Source organism: Mytilus edulis, chromosome 2 (genome assembly GCF_963676685.1).
Source record: "Mytilus edulis chromosome 2, xbMytEdul2.2, whole genome shotgun sequence".
Classification (NCBI taxonomy): domain Eukaryota; kingdom Metazoa; phylum Mollusca; class Bivalvia; order Mytilida; family Mytilidae; genus Mytilus; species Mytilus edulis.
In genome coordinates, this window is record NC_092345.1 from 1,697,500 (window position 1) to 1,717,782 (window position 20,283).

The 20,283-nt window shown below is 34.6% G+C and overlaps 1 protein-coding gene across 1 annotated transcript in view; it reads right to left on the minus strand.

Annotated features, from left to right (window-relative positions):
* Window positions 1–16,651: 16,651 nt before the first annotated feature.
* LOC139511218 (uncharacterized) overlaps window positions 16,652–20,283 on the minus strand; it is a 58,915-nt gene continuing 55,283 nt past the window's right edge. Inside the window, exon 4 of the mRNA XM_071297796.1 lies at window positions 16,652–18,310. Coding sequence (XP_071153897.1) covers window positions 18,298–18,310 — 13 coding nt within the window. The 3' untranslated portion in view covers window positions 16,652–18,297. The remainder of the gene's footprint in view (window positions 18,311–20,283) is intronic.

The window sequence follows — 20,283 nt, forward strand, 5'->3', positions numbered from 1 at the left end:
TAAAATATTCACAATTCTAAACGGTTCTATCCTTCAATTCAAGTTCTTGATACATAAACTAATTTGTGTAAAAGTGAATTTGCCGTAAGACAGAGCCCATTTCGTCGGTTTGTTATAATTTTTGATGTAGCTTGTTATATTAAATAAACATTCCACAATAAACAATTTAAAAAAAATATATACTTACGAAAATATTATCCCCATTTTAGTTGTCCAGTTTCAATAATGTAATCAATGACATTTATGACATATACATAAATTTAGAATACTTGAAAGTAACTATCCTTTTTTTCAATCTCGATAAACTTTGCACATTTCAACAGTAAAAAAAATATGTCTAGATTTGCCTACACTATTTTGTTAGACATCATGTGAAACCTGATCGATTCATCGGTATTTAACTGTTTAACTCGGGATCCGCTTTTAACCGGAAAATACTTTAAAAAAAGTTTAAAACAAACGGTAAAAAGCAAAAATATGCTAAATCAGAGACATATGTCTCTGGCTAAATTAAATACAATTTTCCATGCTAAACTGCTATAGTCTGAACAATTCTCGGCCGTTTTTCAAGTTTTTTTTACATTATACGACTTCTTTCTAAAGGTAGAGGTTTTATATGATACATCGCCACCTTCTTATTAATAAACCTCGGATTTCACACAGGTACTTTATAATTACCGGACTCGATAAATCACGTGACTGATAAGAAATTCCAGATGCCATTTTACAACCGCGGTATCACAGATAGTAACCAAAGGGGTCTTACCGCTGAGACTATAGTTGGATAAAATCATATGACTTTAGTACAGGGCTCTGCAGGCCGTTAATACATGCTAATTAGTCGATGTTATTCCTTTTAAATATTACTTCCATGATAAAGCTAACGACACCAGACAAAGACACATCGGTAAACTCTTGTCGCCTTAATTCCTGATATACTACGACATACGTAGTTTTTGTCTTCATCCGATTCAACAGTACGTGCTACGCGAATCAAAACAACACGCTGATTGTGCGGTTCGTCTATATAATAGTATCAGTGGCGCTTGAATTAAACAGCGAGCAGGTCAAATCAATTACGGTGTGGAGGAGCATTGTAAACCAAATATTCCGAAAAGGGCCCCATAAATAGCTACTGCTATCTATCACTATGGAAGAAATACCTTAGTGTTTCCTACAATACAACCTGTATATAAACCGTAAATTTACACACAAAAAAACAACAATTTTGTTTTTGTCTTGATAGAGACAGTAACACAATGATGACCGCTGTGCCCATATTTTCGACATGTTTACCAATTGTGTTTAAACATCGTTGTCGATGTAAAGTGGAATTTGATGCAACTGTCATACAAGGGAGAGGTTAAGCTAGCTACGTAACCGGGTTTAGTCCACCATTTTCTACATAAGAGAATGCCTGTGCAAAATAAAGGCAACAGTAGTATACCGCTGTTCAAAACTCATAAATCCATGGACAAAAAACAAAATCGGGGTAACAAACCAAAACCGAGCGAAACGCATTAAATATAAGAGGAGAACAACGACACAACATCGAAACGCAACACACACAGAAACAGACCAATCATCAGACAAAACACCACGAGAATAACAAATGTAACATGAAAACCAAATACATGAATTTGGGATAGACAAGTACCGTGCCACGTCTTATCTCAATATCTCAAAAATAAGAGAAAACACAAACGACTCAACGTTAAAATGCAACACACACAGAAACGAACAATAATATAACAATGGCCATCTTCCTGACTTGGTACAGGACACTTTTAAAGGGGAATAAAAGTGGTGGGTTGAACCTGGTTTTAAGGCATGCCAAACCTCGCACTTTAATGGCAAAGTTAAATATAACATTGAAATGACAACATAATATTACAGGACTACAATACAAATAAATAGGAGAACATATTAGACACAGAAAAACATGATTAATAGATAACAAAAAGCATCAGGTTTAAAATTCAATACGCCAAAAACGCGCCTTGCCCACACAAGACTCACCAGTGACGCCCAGATATAAAAGATCGAAAGTGAAAAAAGTACAAAGTTGTACAGCACTGAAGATCAAAAGTTGAAAAGGTTTCGCAAAATACGGCATTGTTTTTATGCCCGGGATAAGAACATTCTTATTATATAGAACAATTCATGCTATTGCAAACAGTAAATTTTATCAAATGAATATGAAAGAGATATACACAAAGAAACTAAAGTATTAACTAATTACAGAAAACTAAACCTGAATACATAACGCCTAGATATAAAACATCGAACGTGAAAAAGGTACAAAGTTGTACAGCACTGAAGATTAAAAGTTGAAAAGGTTTTGACAAATACGGCATTGTTTTTATGCACGGGATAAGAACATCCTTATTATATAGAATATTTAATGCTATTGCAAACAGTAAATGTTAACAAATGAATATGAAAGAACATAATGAAACTGAAATATTAACTAATTACAGAAAACTAAACCCAAGTTTATCACAAAATAGACACACATCCGAATCAGTCCAAGCGTCAACGTAATTAAAAAAATTGTGACGTCACATACGATGGCGAAAAGGCAGAAACGTTATGCCACATTTGAATTTATGAAATTTAGAAACAGCATGACGTCACATATGAAAAACTATCATTCAAAAATGAGATAGAATTAGGATTGATTGCAAAGTCAGGAGTATGACAGTTGTTGTATATACGTTTGATGTGTTTGAGCTTTTGATTTTGCCATTTGATTAGGGACTTTCCGTTTTGGGTTTTCCTCAGAGTTGAGTATTTTAGTGAATTTTATTATTTATAGTTTATATGAACACAAAATGCTAACTACTTGCATGGTGATACTACGGTAGTCGAATCGTGAACCAGTGGAATAGACCCCGTGATTTGCTAGTCACGCGCTACGTTAACATAACACTGTGGTTCTCGAAACAAAAGCATTTGGAGACATAAACAAATACAAAGTTTAGAAAAAAGTACAAAAAGCCAAAGCTCAATAGACGAGTGGAAAAACAAACTGTCATATTTCTGACTGTGTACAGCCAAGGAGGATATATAACCTCCTTGATCCAACGCAATCATAGCTTTAAACGTTGTTTTCGATATAGACTTGTGTAGTATCCTACCGGTTTCACTCTTTAACAGATCTTCAAGGATATGGTTGCTGGCGACGTCATCAATGGTAACGTCTATTAGCGACATTAGTCCTGAACGTTATTATATAGTACAACGAAGATACTTAAAATGAAAGTGAAAGTACATAATTATAGAGAAATGCCTTCCGGATTCTCGTTTCATCTATATAATTTGGAACGACATTTCTTAATAAATTAATTTTCTTTATTAATTCTCATTGGTTTCGTTGTATTATCTGAACACTAAAAAATTGGAAAAATGAAGATATTTGGATGATTTGATCCAGCGATGTAGCATCATCAATATGTTCGATAAGCGGGATTTTTCTTGTGCTTGGGACTCGAATTTGCTGTCTATATATTTACTGTCATTCGTTTTCTAATGGTGTTGCCGGTTTGTCCAATATAATTTTCTTGACACCCCCTGCAAGTAATGATGTATAGAAGATTTTCCGATGCACATGTAAAACTGTTCTTGATTTTGAAAATATGTCCGGATTTAAAAACGAATTCTGTTCCTTCGGATAAGTGTAAACAAGATATACAGTTCGGATAAGTATAAACAAGATATACAGTTCGGATAAGTATAAACAAGATATACAGTTTGGTCGTCCACATTTTTGTACTTTTTGTTGACTATTAGTTTGGAATGTTGCGCAGGTCAACAATTTTTTTATGATGTCAGTTGCCGTTTGCTTTTTATCACTTTGTGTGGATTAAATAATTTCATCATCCTCTGGTCGCTCTGTAAATATAGTCTTTTGTTATGTATATTTTTCTATTTTTTTTTTTATTGGCGTAGAAACTTTACAGTTTGTGACCAACATATATTAACACAATAAACATACATACATACATATCAAACATACACAATACAAACATCATCAAAATGTATAACAACAAACAAGCTGTCTCCTGCCCTCAGTTCTAATGACTTTCTCAAGATGGATCCTAACTTATTTGTATATAGATACCAGGATTGAAATTTTATAATTGCGCCAGACGCGCGTTTCGTATAAAAGACTCATCAGTAACGCTCGAATCAAAGAATGTTAAAAAGGCCAAATAAAGTACAAAGTTGAAGAGCATGGAGGACCAAAAATTCCTAAAAGTTTTACTTAATACAGCTTAGATAATATATTCCTAACGTAGACAAGCCTTAGTATTTCAAACATTCAAAGTTTTGTAAACAGTTAATTTATAATATATCAATAATAACTCAAGTCAACGCAGAAGTGCTGAATACTGAGCTGGGAATACACTCAGGGAATTAAAACTCCTCCAGCAGTGGCATCGACCCAGTGGTTGTAAAAAAACTCATCATAGATACCAAGATTGAAATTTAATATTTGCGCCAGACTTGCGTTTCGACTATAAAAGACTCATCAGTGACGTTCGAATAAAAAAAATGTTAAACGAGCCAAATAAAGTACGAAGTTGAAGAGCATTGAGGACCAAAAAAGTTTTGCAAAATACAGCTAAGGTTATTTAGTTTTCGCAATTCCAGTAAGCTAGAAGATTTGGCTCTAGTTATACCGTCATCAATTATTCTTTTCGGGTATTTTCGGTCAAAGAGCATGTATCTTAATTAATTTATTCTTGTATTCCTTAATTCCCAAAATGAAATGAGAGTACATATGAGTTAAGCTAGATTATATGGTATATCGACTCTAGTATATTTTGGATGACATGATATAAACAGCAGATAGTGTTTGGAATCAGTCGGTTTATAGAAAATATAGTTTTCTTTTGGTTCCGTTCTTTATGATAAGAATGTCTAAAAATGGTAATTGGTAATTATTGTATTCCAAGGTAAATTGAATGTTCTCGTTTATTTCATTGAGTAAATATTTGAATTCCATTAACATATCTAAGCTGGTTTTTTCTTTCATATGTCGGCCCTTGACCAGAGTTGGTCAAGGGCCGACAAACTTGTTCGGCAAAGGTTTTGAATAAGAAAGCTAAAGACAGTTTCTCCAGAGGGCATAAATGAAAAAAAAAACATAGAATGAGTCACTCATTTTCCCTACCATCACTCATTTTCCAGTAACTCCGGTTTCCGTGCTGGACTCTAACAGCGTTAAGGATTTTTTAAAATATACTATTTTAAATTACAGGGTTCTATTCTTTTGGAATGGATGTACAAGTACGCAATCACGTTCAATTATTTAACTTTAGTAAAAACAAATATTTAAAAATCTAATCATTATCAAACTGCTATTTATTTGGGATGTTTAAATACGCAGCCTCTGTTTTAATTACTCTACTGTTGCTAATTTGAAATATAATATCTGTTTAGATCGGTCAGTGCATGGAAGTAATATTTAAAAGGAATAACATCGACTAATTAGCATGTATTAACGGCCTGCAGATCCCTGTACTAAAGTCATATGATTTTATCCAACTATAGTCTCAGCGGTAAGACCCCTTTGGTTACTATCTGTGATACCGCGGTTGTAAAATGGCATCTGGAATTTCTTATCAGTCACGTGATTTTATCGAGTCCGGTAAAAAAAAAGTACCTGTGTGAAATCCGAGGTTTATTAGTAAGAAGGTGGCGCTGTATCACATAAAACCTCTACCTTCAGAAAGAAGTCGTATGATGTAAAAACTTGAAAAACGTCCGAGAATTTTTCAAACTACAGCAGTTTAGCATGGGAAATTTAGCATATTTTTGCTTTTTACCGTTTGTTTTAAACTGTTTTAAAAGTATTTTCCGGTTAAAAGCGGATCCCGAGTTAAACAGTTAAATACTGATGAATCGATCAGGTTTCACATGATGTTCAACAAAATAATGTAGGCAAATCTAGACATATTTTGTTTACTGTTGAAATGTGCAAAGTTTATCGAGATTGAAAAAAAGGATAGTTACTTTCAAGTATTCTAAATTAATGTATATGCCATAAATGACATTGATTACATTATTGAAACTGGACAACTAAAATAGGGATAATATTTTAGTAAATATATATTTAAAACAAAAGTTTATTGTGGAATTGTGAACAAGTACAGCAAAAATTATAACAAACCGACGAAATGGGCTCTGTCTTACGGCAAATTCACTTTTACACAAATTAGTTTATGTATCAAAAACTTAAATTGAAGGATAGAGCTGTTTAGAATTGTGAATACTTTAATTGACTAATACACGAAAGACTTAGATTTTTCGTATTTAACAAAGGGGGTCCAAACGTATTTTTTTTGTACAATCATCTTCTTAACTTACGGAAATGGTTTTTTAACTGTCTGTAAATATTAAAATTGAAAATGACCCAGCCTTGTTCTCCAATTTCGTATGTGATAGCTGTCGGTTTAAACTATTAAGATCAAACTAAACAAAAATAGGGAAAAATGAACTAAAATAAAAATTGAACGAATGACTCGATTCGGCAGCGTACATCAACGGAATGTAACCAATGGACTATTCGGGTTACTTCGCACGTATATACGACAAAAACTTGTCTGTTCGTAATTCTCCGTGAACACGAAAATGACCGATAACTATCACTGATTTGATCGATCACATGCGGAGAATCAACTTCCATGCCAGATATTGAACCAATTAACGAGTTATCGAAAGATGGGCGGTAACGCAGATGAAACCTTTGAAGTGACGACGATGTTATTCCTTTCAATATTACTTCCATGGTCAGTGTAACTAGAATAATTCAATCTCTTTCCGTGTCCGATTTTCTCCCACACGAGGGCTTGAACTCCTTATGATCATTGGCCGCGTCGCCTGCTCTCTGTGAGAGAGAGTCAATCGCCGGCGATCAGGCTAATGAGTCTGCGCAACTGTCTTGTAATTGTCTTACCAAACACTTTTGTCAATTAACACAAATCCGATAATAATTAATTAACATCAATTAACATCAGTTTACATCAATTAACATTCGAAACTCCTCCTACCTTAGATGCTAACTTAGTAAAAAATTCCCATATTGTATAGCGGTGTGAATTTTCCGGTTGACGGTCTTATCGAGGAAGACGTTCAGGCGTTAATGTAGCCTTCGTAGATCAGCGGAATAGAACGACTGAATTATTCGGGTTACGGTCAGTGCTGCTTATTAACTGGCCACCCGCTGATTCATACTTTGACACGTTTATGTAGATAAGATTGAAACAACAGCAGGGGTCCAGTTTATGCTGCTTATTGGGAATGTATTTCAACGCAGTTGTTGTAACATATTTACTGTCGTCACCTTTGGAATTTTAGAGTTGTGCCAGTTCATATCGTAAATTACTATTTTTTTATTTTAGGCATATCTTTGCAGTCTTTGCGTCGTGTTTGGAAATTTTAAAATTGTACAAGCGTCTGTATAGGGTGAAAAAGGGGAACAATCAGAATTAAACCAAATATGCTTTATTTCACATGGATTTTAAAGAAATTAACTCAAATAAGACGTTTTATAAATATTTAATGAAGATTGATAGAATCCTGGGCCTTAAATATGATGACTCAGCATAAATTACCAGTTTACAGTATGCATAGTTTACTTAAAGTCCTGGATACAAAATTAAATCATAATATTTGCATATTTGTAAGTTAAATTGTTAAGAAGTGCTTATATTTACTCTTCGCAGTCATTGAAACTCATAGATCCTTCCTGAATATTATTTATGGGGTATTTGTGTCCTTTCGATAACCCAAAAGTAAGCCGCAACACCTAAATCTGCATTTTTGTCACCACGGCATAATAAATACAAGCTAGAAAAACAAAAATATCTCAAGAAAACTTACAATAGTGTGTTCTATCCTGAATATGTACTAAATATTCCAAATTGCTAGAAACAGCAGAATGATTTAGAAATTTTGAGGCCCCAGGGGCAAAAAACATAGAAAATTGCCTACCCCCTGGGTCATAAAACAAATAATTTAACTTGTAAATGCTATGATTTTATGATTTTAAAGTTCTTGATATAGAAAACAATAACTATGCTTGGAAGTTATGCAAAAATCAGATGTTAGCAGTCATCTATACAACATTTTAAGTGAATTTATATCTCAGACTGGTATCTGCATGCATACAACTATTGCAAATATGGCTTTGTTTGAACACTTCTATTATATATAGTAGCTAAATTATGTCAGATATATGGTAACAGATGATACTGTTGTGACAAGAATTCTAAATTGACCATTTGAGGCAGAAAATGTGTTCTTTAATTGACAAATAGGTGTAACGTGTACACAGGGTAAGCGTGTCTATTTCAATTTAGAATGAGTACGTTACCAGTTTGATACTGGATCCAAAATTGCTCTATTTACAAAACATATAACAAATAATCTTTATTCAAATATATACGTCAATGAACCAAAATATGTACAACTGCTCTTTGCAATCTTTAATAAACTAGCTATAAACAATTCTACTCAAAATATATACACTGGTACAAATTTGTACTCTTACAAATTTGGCCTGGGTCAGGAACAAACTTGTCCTCCTGGTACAATAATGTACCCTACAAGTTTACACACTTGTCTTTGTTCCTCTTGTACAATTATGTACTTTACAAGGTGGTCACACAGACTCACACTTGTCCTATACGGTACAATACGGTTCCGCTTGTAAATATACAAATCCGTATTTATAACAGGCACCGACCTGTTCTTTATTACTCTTAGTAATAATATTTAAATATATACGAGCGAGCGATCTCGAATATCACCGTACCGTGGTATTATGTCTCTGAAGACTTTATGACAATCGACCCTGAGCTAGGAATCTCTCCTGCTTATATACCCCGATGGGAGCTGTACCATTCTTGAAGGAGGGGTGTTCTACCAAAGTGTCTCGTTACTCGTATCTGAGTTTCCTTTGGAACACCCCTTCACATTTGACCTGACCCAAAGTTAACCCGCGAAACATCTTACTCTTTTCTATGTTTTATTAAAGTATATATACAAATGCATTAAATGAGGCTTCTGCAGAACAGTTACTAATATAAACAATCTAGCCTTAGATACCAAATCATCACATAACCCACGCCTCAAAAACACATGCGTCCCGCATGTCTAAAACTAACTTTAAAACAGATAAAACATAGAAGTACAATATACACATTTTTGTTCATTTAAATATACTAAAACTATTTAACAATGTAATCTGCCATCCAAGCTGGGTTTCGCCTTGTGCGGCGCCCTTCGTGACTACTTTCTTGTACATCTTCATCAAGCAACGTGGACTCATGAACAGCAATGTCTTGTGAATAAGGAGTCTCTATAAGGTCGTTTTCAGCTGTATCATTTTCAGTGTCTAATGGAACAAAAGTGTTATTATCCGATTCTGTCTTTAATGTCTGTTTGTTCTTTTTCTTAAGTCTGTCGACATGTATGACTTGTGGTTTCCCTCTGTATCCACAGTCAACTTTATATGTAAGGTCACCATATTTGTCGAGAATTTTGAAAGGACCTTTCCAGAAACTAGTCAATTTTGAAGACATCCCAGGTTTCTTTACTGGGAAATAGACGTATACCTCATCATCTTTTCTGAAATTTTGGTATGACAATTTGAGGTCATGATAGTGTTTCTGTCTTCGCATTTGCCCTTTAATTTTACCTCTGACAAAACTGTGGGAGTGTTCTAACTTCTCTTTAAGCTCCCAAGCCCATTTATGTGCAGGGATATCCTTAACTGATGGTGGCATTTCATACATGATGTCTAAAGGGGTTGATAGTTCCCTACCTAACATGAGACTATTTGGAGTTTGTCCAGTCGTCTCGTGCTCGGATGCCCTATATGCCATCATAACAAAAGGAATGTATTCATCCCAGTCTCTCTGGTTCTGTTCCACAAATGAACTTAACATTGTTGCAAGAGTCTTATTAAACCTTTCCACCATACCATCAGATTTTGGATGATATGGAGGGGTACGTGTTTTCTTAATGTTTAGAATACAACACATCTCTTGAAACAACAAGCTTTCAAATTGCCTGCCTTGATCTGAGTGTATCCAATGAGGAACACCAAATCTTACTATAACTTCTTCAACTATTATCTTAGCCACAGTTTTGGCTTCCATATTTGGCATGGCAAAAGATTCCGTCCACTTTGTGTAGTAGTCAGAAACTACCAAGATGTATTTGTTACCACTCTCTGTTTCTGGCAACTCACCAAGGATATCTGTAGCTATCCTTTCCATTGGCCCATTAGCTTCAACTAAAGCCATTGGAGCTCTTTTGGACTTTTGTGGACTTTTTCGCTTTGCACATTTGTCACATCCGTTTATGTAAGTCCTGACGTCATTTTGTAATCCAGGCCAATAATAAGATTGTCTAATTTTTGCCAAAGTTTTATGGATACCCAAATGAGCAGAACATTTATCATCATGGGAAAATTGTAAAACCTTTTTGCGTTCTGATAAAGGAATGATAGCCTGCATTTTTACAATTTTGGTTACAGGGTCTTCAAATCGTCTATAAATAAGTCCATCTCTTAACTCTAAGTTGTTCCATTGATTCCAAAGCGATCTCAAGAAAAATCCCTTATCAGAAATATCTTTGTAATCAGGACGTTCATCTTTTTCTACCCATTTTGTCACTATTTTCAAGTCATGATCATTTTTCTGAATTTCTATTAGAGACAAATCATGACGGGTTTTAGCATTAACAGTGTCATATTGGTCTTTAGTCTCAGTCTCTTTTTCTAAACCGGAATGATAACCGCATTGTTTACATGGAATGCGACTAAGTGCGTCTGCATTCCTATGTTGCACTCCTGGCCGATGTTGAATTTGCATCTCAAATGATCCTAATGTCTCTATCCATCTAGCTATCTGTCCTTCTGGGTTCTTAAAGTTAAGTAACCACTTTAATGATCCGTGATCAGTTCTTACCGTGAATTTTCTACCGTAGAGGTATGGTTTAAAATGTTTAACAAAATAAACCACAGCAAGCAACTCCTTGCGTGTCACACAGTACTTTCGTTCTGATTTTGAAAGTGTACGACTAGCATAAGCCACAACATGTTCAAGCTCTTCATCAGATTTCTGAGTCAAGACAGCTCCGACTGCCAAATTGCTTGCATCAGTATCCAAAATGAATTCTTTGTTAAAATCGGGATATGCAAGAACTGGTGCGTTTATTAACTTGCCTTTTAATTGATCAAAAGCCTCTTGACATTCTAACTTCCAACCAAACTTACTTTCTTTCTCTGTAATTTTGTGTAACGGTTTAGCAATGTGGGCAAAGTTTTTGATAAATTTTCTGTAGTACCCACAAAGACCTAAAAAGGAACGAACTTCAGTTTTATTTGTAGGGGTGGGCCACTCTTTTACAGCCTTAATCTTGTCAGGGTCGGTTGATATTCCTTCCTCAGAGACAATATGTCCTAAGAAACGAACCTTGGTGGTACACAAGGTGCACTTCTTTGCCTTCAGCTTTAAACCAGCCGATTTAAGCCTAGCAAAAACGTCTTTTAAATTATCAAGCATACCATCTAGTGTTTTTCCAAAAACGATTATATCGTCAATGTAAACCAGACATGTTTCCCACTGTAAACCAGCTAGTATGGTTTCCATCAATCGCTCAAATGTCTGTGCAGCGCCACACAACCCAAACGGCATGACCCGAAATTGAAATAAACCCCTTCGCGTTGCAAAAGCGGTTTTGTGTTTGTCATTTTCGGCCAGCTCCACCTGCCAATATCCTGAACAACAGTCCAGAGTACTATACCATTTGTTTCCTGCTAAATGATCTAACGAATCGTCAATCCTCGGTAAAGGATACGCGTCTTTATTAAGGGTCACACTGTTTAAGCGTCTATAATCTACGCAAAAGCGATAACTGTCGTCCTTTTTCTTAACTAAGACTATCCCTGCCGCCCAGGGACTGTGGGATGGTTCAATAATCCCTTTTTGTAACATTTTGTCAAGGTTGTCATTTACTACCTTGTTCAAATGATAAGGTGTACGACGAGGTGGTTCTTTAAATGGCCTTGCGTTTCCCGTATTGATTTCGTGTTTTACAAGATTGGTCCTTCCTAAGTCAACATCAGAAGAAGCAAACAAGTTCTGATTTTCTATCAACAAAGATTTTACTTTTTGTTTGTCTTTCGAAGTCAATTCATCTGATGTCCTGTCTAACAAATCTTGTAAATCTGGTCTAAGTCCGTCATGTTTCTGTTCATTTGAGCTAATATTACCATCTAGTACTTGATCAACACCAGACATTTGGGCTATAGTTGTACCAGGATAGATTGTCTTAGGATCTAGTTCTGTGTTCATTAATCTAACAGGGACTTTTTCGCCTGACCTTACCAACGTTCTAGCAGTTAAAATGTAGTCTTTCCCTAAATGTTCATTTGCTTCTAACAAAGCATTGTCAGCAGGTAATTTCTGACCTTCTGCTAAGCAAACCGTGCCATTAATGACAATTTCTGACCTTGGCGGTATGACAACCGCTTCTGAAGCAACTACTCGGTAACAGCCTATTGATCCCTGAAAACACAAATCTACCTTAAAATCCCCAATACAAAAGTGCCCATTCTTAACATCAATTAAACAATTATGTCGTTTCATGAAGTCTAAACCAAGTATACCGTCAACTTGCAGATTAGTCACAACAGCTTCAGTTTGCAACATATTTGGACCGAAATGCAGATTGAACCTCCCTTTTCCACGAAGCTCTAGCTTATTGCCACACACTGACCTAACAGTTGTCTTAACTTCACTTAGATATGATTTATCTAATGGAGACAACATATCGTATAACTTGGAAGATACCAATGTCAAAGTTGCTCCTGCATCAACCACAAACTTGGCTTCAATGTTTCCTACATTTAGTTTGACATACATACCAGCATCTTCAGATGCTGTTGTAACCGCAGCTTCATTTGTCTTACGGTTATTTTGTTTCCTAGTTTTCATTAATGTTTTGACAGTCCCATCCCCCTTATTTCCATTATAATTGTTCTGATTTCTTCGGGGTAGGCGACAGTCCCTTGCTAAATGACCATATTTGCCACAATTGTAACAACCCTTATTTGTCCTCTTACTTTGGGTATATCTCGTTTTAGCATAATAAGGTCCCTCATTTGTACCACTAGATTTTAATTTTGCTATTTCAGTCGTAAGAGTACTTAGACTTTTCTCCATTGTTTGCATCCATGATGCAATGTCTTTGTTTGGCGAGTCACTTTTTGTAATCTTTTCTTCCCTACCTAACTCGTCATCATTCATAGTCTGCCGTAAATAACCTCGTCCCTCTCTTACTTTATTTTCGGCTTTATTGTACGCCTCTAGTTCAACAGCAAGTCTTACGGCATCATTTAAACCTTTCGGTCGCGATTGTTTTATTCTGAGTCGCATTTCCGAATCAACGAGCGCGTCAATAAACTGCTCTTTCCCGAGAGTTTTGCGTACGTTTAATGGGGCAGTTGGATATGCCAAGTTGGACAATCTCCGAATTGACTGGCCTAATTCGGGAAGTGATTCGCTGGCTTTTTGACGTCTTTCTTTAAACTGAACTCTATATAACTCAGTTTGACTAGAAGGAGCGAATCGCTCTTCAAGTGCGCTGACTAAATCGGTAAAGTTTTGTCTTTTCTCACTTGGTAAATCTCCAAGTACCGCTTGTGCCTGTCCCATTAACGATACCGCTAAGTATAACCCTTTTCGATTTTCCGACCAATTATTTACAAGTGCACACATTTCAAAATGGGACAAATAGTCTGTCCATGATGTGCTACCGTTATAGTGACATGGTTTAATTTTCACACCAGAATTATCTGTGTTACCAGTATGTCGGTACTTTGATTTGTCAGTTTTGTCTATTTCCCTAATGTAACTATTATCTATGGGTAAAGGCAAAGTATCCCCTTCCTTTAAATCAATTTGGGAAAATTTTACAGTTTTGTGCGTATTCGGGTTGTTGAATGTTGGTAAATCAACTTTCACATTATCTCCCTTTCTTGACAATAAGGACCCTCTTGATTCCAGACCCGAATCATTTCTTTTTATAAAAGTATCTTTTGGACGAACACCCTGATCTTTAGGTGTAGACGAAACAAAACTGTGTCTATACCTTGTCTCTTCCATACCTTCAATTTGTTTTGTCAATTCGTCATCAAAAGACATTTTTGTACTTTAATTTGCGGTTTAACCTTGCATACAATATAATAATGTCAACACAATGTCATAAATGTACAGTGTAATAAATGTCAATCAAAAACTTGCCTGTACCACTATCGATCGTTAATCCCTAATGTTAATAATAATCGTAACTTAACCGTGGGAAATTAAAAACGTTAACAGGACAATTTTGATCTGTGTAAAAGTGAACAGTTTGAACAAAAACGATATGTGCAAAAGTGAACAGTAAATTCTCACAGGACAGTTTGGATATAAGTTTATTAGATGATCAAATTTGGATATATAATCTTTCACTATGGATTTAAAAATAAACAATTTGGATCCCACCGCTGCCACCAAATTATGTAACGTGTACACAGGGTAAGCGTGTCTATTTCAATTTAGAATGAGTACGTTACCAGTTTGATACTGGATCCAAAATTGCTCTATTTACAAAACATATAACAAATAATCTTTATTCAAATATATACGTCAATGAACCAAAATATGTACAACTGCTCTTTGCAATCTTTAATAAACTAGCTATAAACAATTCTACTCAAAATATATACACTGGTACAAATTTGTACTCTTACAAATTTGGCCTGGGTCAGGAACAAACTTGTCCTCCTGGTACAATAATGTACCCTACAAGTTTACACACTTGTCTTAGTTCCTCTTGTACAATTATGTACTTTACAAGGTGGTCACACAGACTCACACTTGTCCTATACGGTACAATACGGTTCCGCTTGTAAATATACAAATCCGTATTCATAACAGGCACCGACCTGTTCTTTATTACTCTTAGTAATAATATTTAAATATATACGAGCGAGCGATCTCGAATATCACCGTACCGTGGTCTTATGTCTCTGAAGACTTTATGACAATCGACCCTGAGCTAGGAATCTCTCCTGCTTATATACCCCGATGGGAGCTGTACCATTCTTGAAGGAGGGGTGTTCTACCAAAGTGTCTCGTTACTCGTATCTGAGTTTCCTTTGGAACACCCCTTCACATTTGACCTGACCCAAAGTTTACCCGCGAAACATCTTACTCTTTTCTATGTTTTATTAAAGTATATATACAAATGCATTAAATGAGGCTTCTGCAGAACAGTTACTAATATAAACAATCTAGCCTTAGATACCAAATCATCACATAGGCATACAGTAAGATGTGGACTGGAGATAGAGGTTGGATTGGATACTTTATATAATCTTGAATGTTGTAATGATTGATTGCTAAACATTACATTTCTGATATTCTGCTATGCTTTCAATATGTTATCAAAACAGTTTTTAACAGGTTCTAGGCATTTTTTATCAGAAAATATGCAAATAGGGTAAGCTGGCAATAATTTAAATCTTGTTTTCAAATTCTTTAAAAAATTGAAACAGGGGAGGGGGTATAAAATGTATAGTAAAGAAAAACTTAGAGTATACACAGTGATTTCTTTAAAACTTTAATTCTGATAAATGAGTATTAATGTGAGAAAAACTGATTTTAGAGAGTTTTCTATTTGAATAAATGTCTGTATAGGTTGCACTTTGTAAATACAGCTGTTTCTCAAAACACGCCTCTTTTGGGGAGTAATAGAATATTCATAGAAAATTAATTTTGTTTACATACTGGTTCCCAGTTATGCTCTCTGTGTTCCATATCGCAGAGACAGAACTTGGGAATGTTACCAGTAAATAAACACGTGCATATTGTTTACATTGAAATCTGTGGCAACCTTTCATTCGAGGTAGGGGTAGTTAAGAAAATTGAACCACACTATTATTTTATATTTATTATTCTAACATGACGTCCTTCAAACGCTTTGAGTACACACCCGTGGTAAAATATGAATATATTGCCAGTGCTGTTCCGATTGTACTCCCACGTCATATGCTTTTATATGAATGAGATACCCGACGTCATAGAACAATGACGTTAGAATGTAAGCATTTTACGGGAAAATACACGCTTGTGAATCCGAAAATCATCACAAGGAAACATACACAAATGATGCTAAAATGTGGCAAAAGCCCTTTATTGTACATCATATAAGACATATAAATAAATTATCATTCAAATTCATCCAAAACTGTCTAAATACATTATTTTAAATAGTTTAAGCATGTCACTAATGCAGTTTGCTCCGTTCTTTTACGCTAGTTTATTAGTGCGTTTATTTATGGAAACGGCAAATATTTGCCTACACCTAGAGCGCTTCGATCCAAAAGAATTGCCGTATGTGTCCTATCAGAATCGAAATAATTCATGGGGGCTTGAATATATCTAGATTTTACCACGGGTTGTCCCTTTATGCCGATATTTTACCCCTCGCTATCGCTCAGGAGTAAAATATTTGTCATAAAGGGCCAACCCGTTGTAAAATCACGATATATTCAAGCCCCCATGAATTATTTCTTAATTATTACTTTAACTGCTAAGTCAGTGTTTGTTATATCTATTTTGCGTGACTGTATTTATGCATCCCGTCATACTTTGAACGACAAAATTATTTCATGTCTACCTGTGCGAATTTCAAACGCGCAATTTTACACCAGTACCCATACCCTCCTTCCTTGATGGGTGCATTTTACATAGACAAATATAATCGTATAATATAATCAAAACGAGGATGTTAATTTGATGTATGCCTTTTTGTGCTTCTTCGTTACATTTGTTGTTTTTATAGTGATTAAGATGATAACACAATGTTGACTGCTGTACCCCTATTTTTGACATTTTTACCTATTATGTCTGTTTGTTTTGTTCACGCATCGGTGACTATATAATGGAATTTGATGCGACTGTCATACAAGTGAGAGGTTTGGCTAGCTATAAAACCAGGTTCAATCCACCATTTTCTACATTTGAAAATGCCTGTACCAAGTCAGGAATATGACAGTTCTTGTCCATTCGTTTTTGATGCGTTTTGTTATTTGATTTTGCCATGTGATTATGGACTTTCCGAATTGATTTTCCTCTGAGTTCAGTATTTTTGTGATTTTACTTTTTAGTGTAAGTTTAAACTCTGAGAAGTTCAGGGCATATAAACGTTGAAAATATCCGCACAGCCCTATATTTTGACCTTTGAAAAAAATTGTGGTGCATATGAACTTTCAATTCTAGGATAAGATTTTTTTCAAAACTTCATAGTAAAAGTGGTACAGTTTTAGCCGTAAAAGGAGTTCCTATGGGAAATTGCATTGTCAATATTTACAGAAATGCAACCTGTATATATGATATTCGGGTAAAACTTTTAAACTGTTTTTAACTGTTTATTGTATAGAATTCAAGATTTTTATAATAAAAAAAAGAGTGATATGATTCATTTTACCTTGTGATCATACTAATGAAGGATATTTGTTATTGGAAATATTTAACATTTGTTCATTTTATTAGCTCACCGGGCCCGAAGGGCCAAGTGAGTTTTTCTCATAACTTTGCGTCCGTCGTCGTTATCTTTTACAAAAATCTTCTCCTTTGAAACTACTGGGCCAAACTTGTAAGTGGTAGCTCCTTTCTCAAAACGAAGGGGAAAGTATTATTTGAAAGAAATGTATATTACAAAAAAAGAGTCGTTGGATACCAAGCGCATAAGTCGAAGATAAACTGACAAAACCATGGCCAAAAAATAAAACAACGAAAAAACAACGAAAAAACGAACAATTCCACTAGACATTATATCGAAAACTTAAACCGAGCCAGACGAACCGCGTCAAAAAACGGGTTAAACTCAGGTGCTCCAGAAGTTTTATGATAGTAGGATAAAACCCAAAACAATATGGTAAGGCAACCGATGTTCAAATTTCGTCAATTGAGAGACCAAACAAATAACTAACAAAAACTGATGTAGGCATTCATTGAAATATGGGTTATAGGTGACAAAACATCATATATATATATCTGAAAGTGAAATTAAAGAATCAATGAACAGAGTAGCTTATGTTGATTATCAAAATATAAACAGCAGTTAAAATACGGTCAAGAACAATTTCGAAAAAGTCTTTGGAAAATTAAAATAACAAAACCAAAAATTTCCTCCGTCTGTCTTCTTCTGTACTTTGTTCCCAATAATTTACAAGACTACACTGCAATAAAAAATGTAATGAAACGTTTTAAAAAACAACAAATAAAATAATTGTAGAAACCGTAGAAAACTGTTATAAAACAAATATATTATGTAGATCAATTATCAATGATGAGTAAGATGGATTGCATTTAAGGTAGCACAATACAAAGATTTTTTTTTACCCCAAATCAGACAATTTTAAACTGATATAATTTCTTTTATCTAGCTCGTAAATTTTTAAATGAAGAAAAGTGCAAGATATGGAAGCTTATTTTTCTACTGTGGTTATGGAACATTAAGAAATAATAAAAACGGCTGAAAATGAAATTTTATAAATTTAGTTGCTTTTGTATTTTGCTACCTTAAACACAAATGTGTGAAAGATGTACCGTAAATACGTAGCAGGTGAACAAGCCTTTATTGTATCATGCTGTGTATGGTTAGCCGTTGCTCTTTTGAGTAGCTTACTATAACCAAAACAAATCCTGTACTGATCAATGAGTCCGTCTGTGTGTATGTACGTCGAAAACAAGAATGAAATAGACATTGAAAGTCACGACCATTAAACTAAGTACATCTTAGTTGCCACTGCATACATGTAAAAGTGACATTTTTAGTGGTATTGTGATATTTTTGAATATAATTTTATATATGTGTTTTATTAAATGAAATAACAGTTGCTAAAAAAATCTAAATAATTGATAGTGAAACCATTGCTATAAAAATAATAAAAGTCAGAAAATAAATAATGAGAAGATAACAGTTAAATATTTTAATAAATTGTATGAATCATTTAATTAAAGTGTTGGAATTTATTGTATAGAAACTGGTCTCTTTAAATAATGTGAATTATCTTTACATTATTATGCAAAGGTGTTTAGTCCGGGTAGATTTCCTGGTAGTCTTGCACGCGTGATTATTGTTTCGTTTTACGGTTAGATAGTAATCTAGTTAGTTCGCTGCTGAAAGTTGACGGGGTTGGACGTTCTTTTGTATTGAAGATTTGTCCAAAGTCATGTGGTTGTTAAAGTTGAAAATACCAGTGAATACACATCCTTGGCGCACAAGTATGAGTTGTCATTGAGACTAAAATCCGTAATTTGGGGCTTTTATTTCACTATATTGAATACGTCTGGTGCCAATAATAAAATTATCAACTTTAACTGGATTGGTTTTGTTATCCACATAATCCCCAGTTATATTTGGAGCCCCCAGTGAGGATCGAACTCACGACCCCTGGTTTACAAAGGAGTACAACATTAAATCAATTTGAACAATGAATTGTTCAACAATGAAATTCCATTTAAACAAAAATAAAGAAGGATACCCCCGGCAATGATTGATGAAGTGCGAACTCATTTGGAACAGTTATTAGCTGCTGGGGTTATTATACGAAAGTCTCATGATGTTCTTTGAAGGAAGAAAAATTGTATTGTGTCTTGATTGCTGTATTTTTAATGAAAGGACAAAAAAAAGATTCATATGCGCTCGCGAGAATAGAGGAAATACTTGATATTTTGTCTGGATAATCTCTATATACCGTTTCAGACTTGAAGAGCGGGTATCATCAAGTGGAGATACAAGAAAATCACAAAGAAAGAACAGCTTTTACGGTAGGTCCGTTATTTAATCGGTTACCTTTTGGACTATGTAATGCGCCAGCAACGTATCAACTTTTGATGGAAGAATATTTGGGAGATTTGAACATAAAAAATTGTGTCATTTATTTGGATGATTTGATTATCTTTTCTAATACTGATACATTTGATGAAAATTTAGAAAAATTAGTTTAGTTTTAGTTTAAACATATTTATGTATAGTTGTTCGGGAAATAATCCGCGCACAAATTTCCAGCCCCGAAATAAACCAAAATATCAACAACATCAAAAGCATTATTCTAAACAAACTACAAATGCGAATCAGAATAACTATAATTTGAGATTACAAAGAAATCCTGTACCAGATAGAAGACAACAAAATGTTGTAAATGAT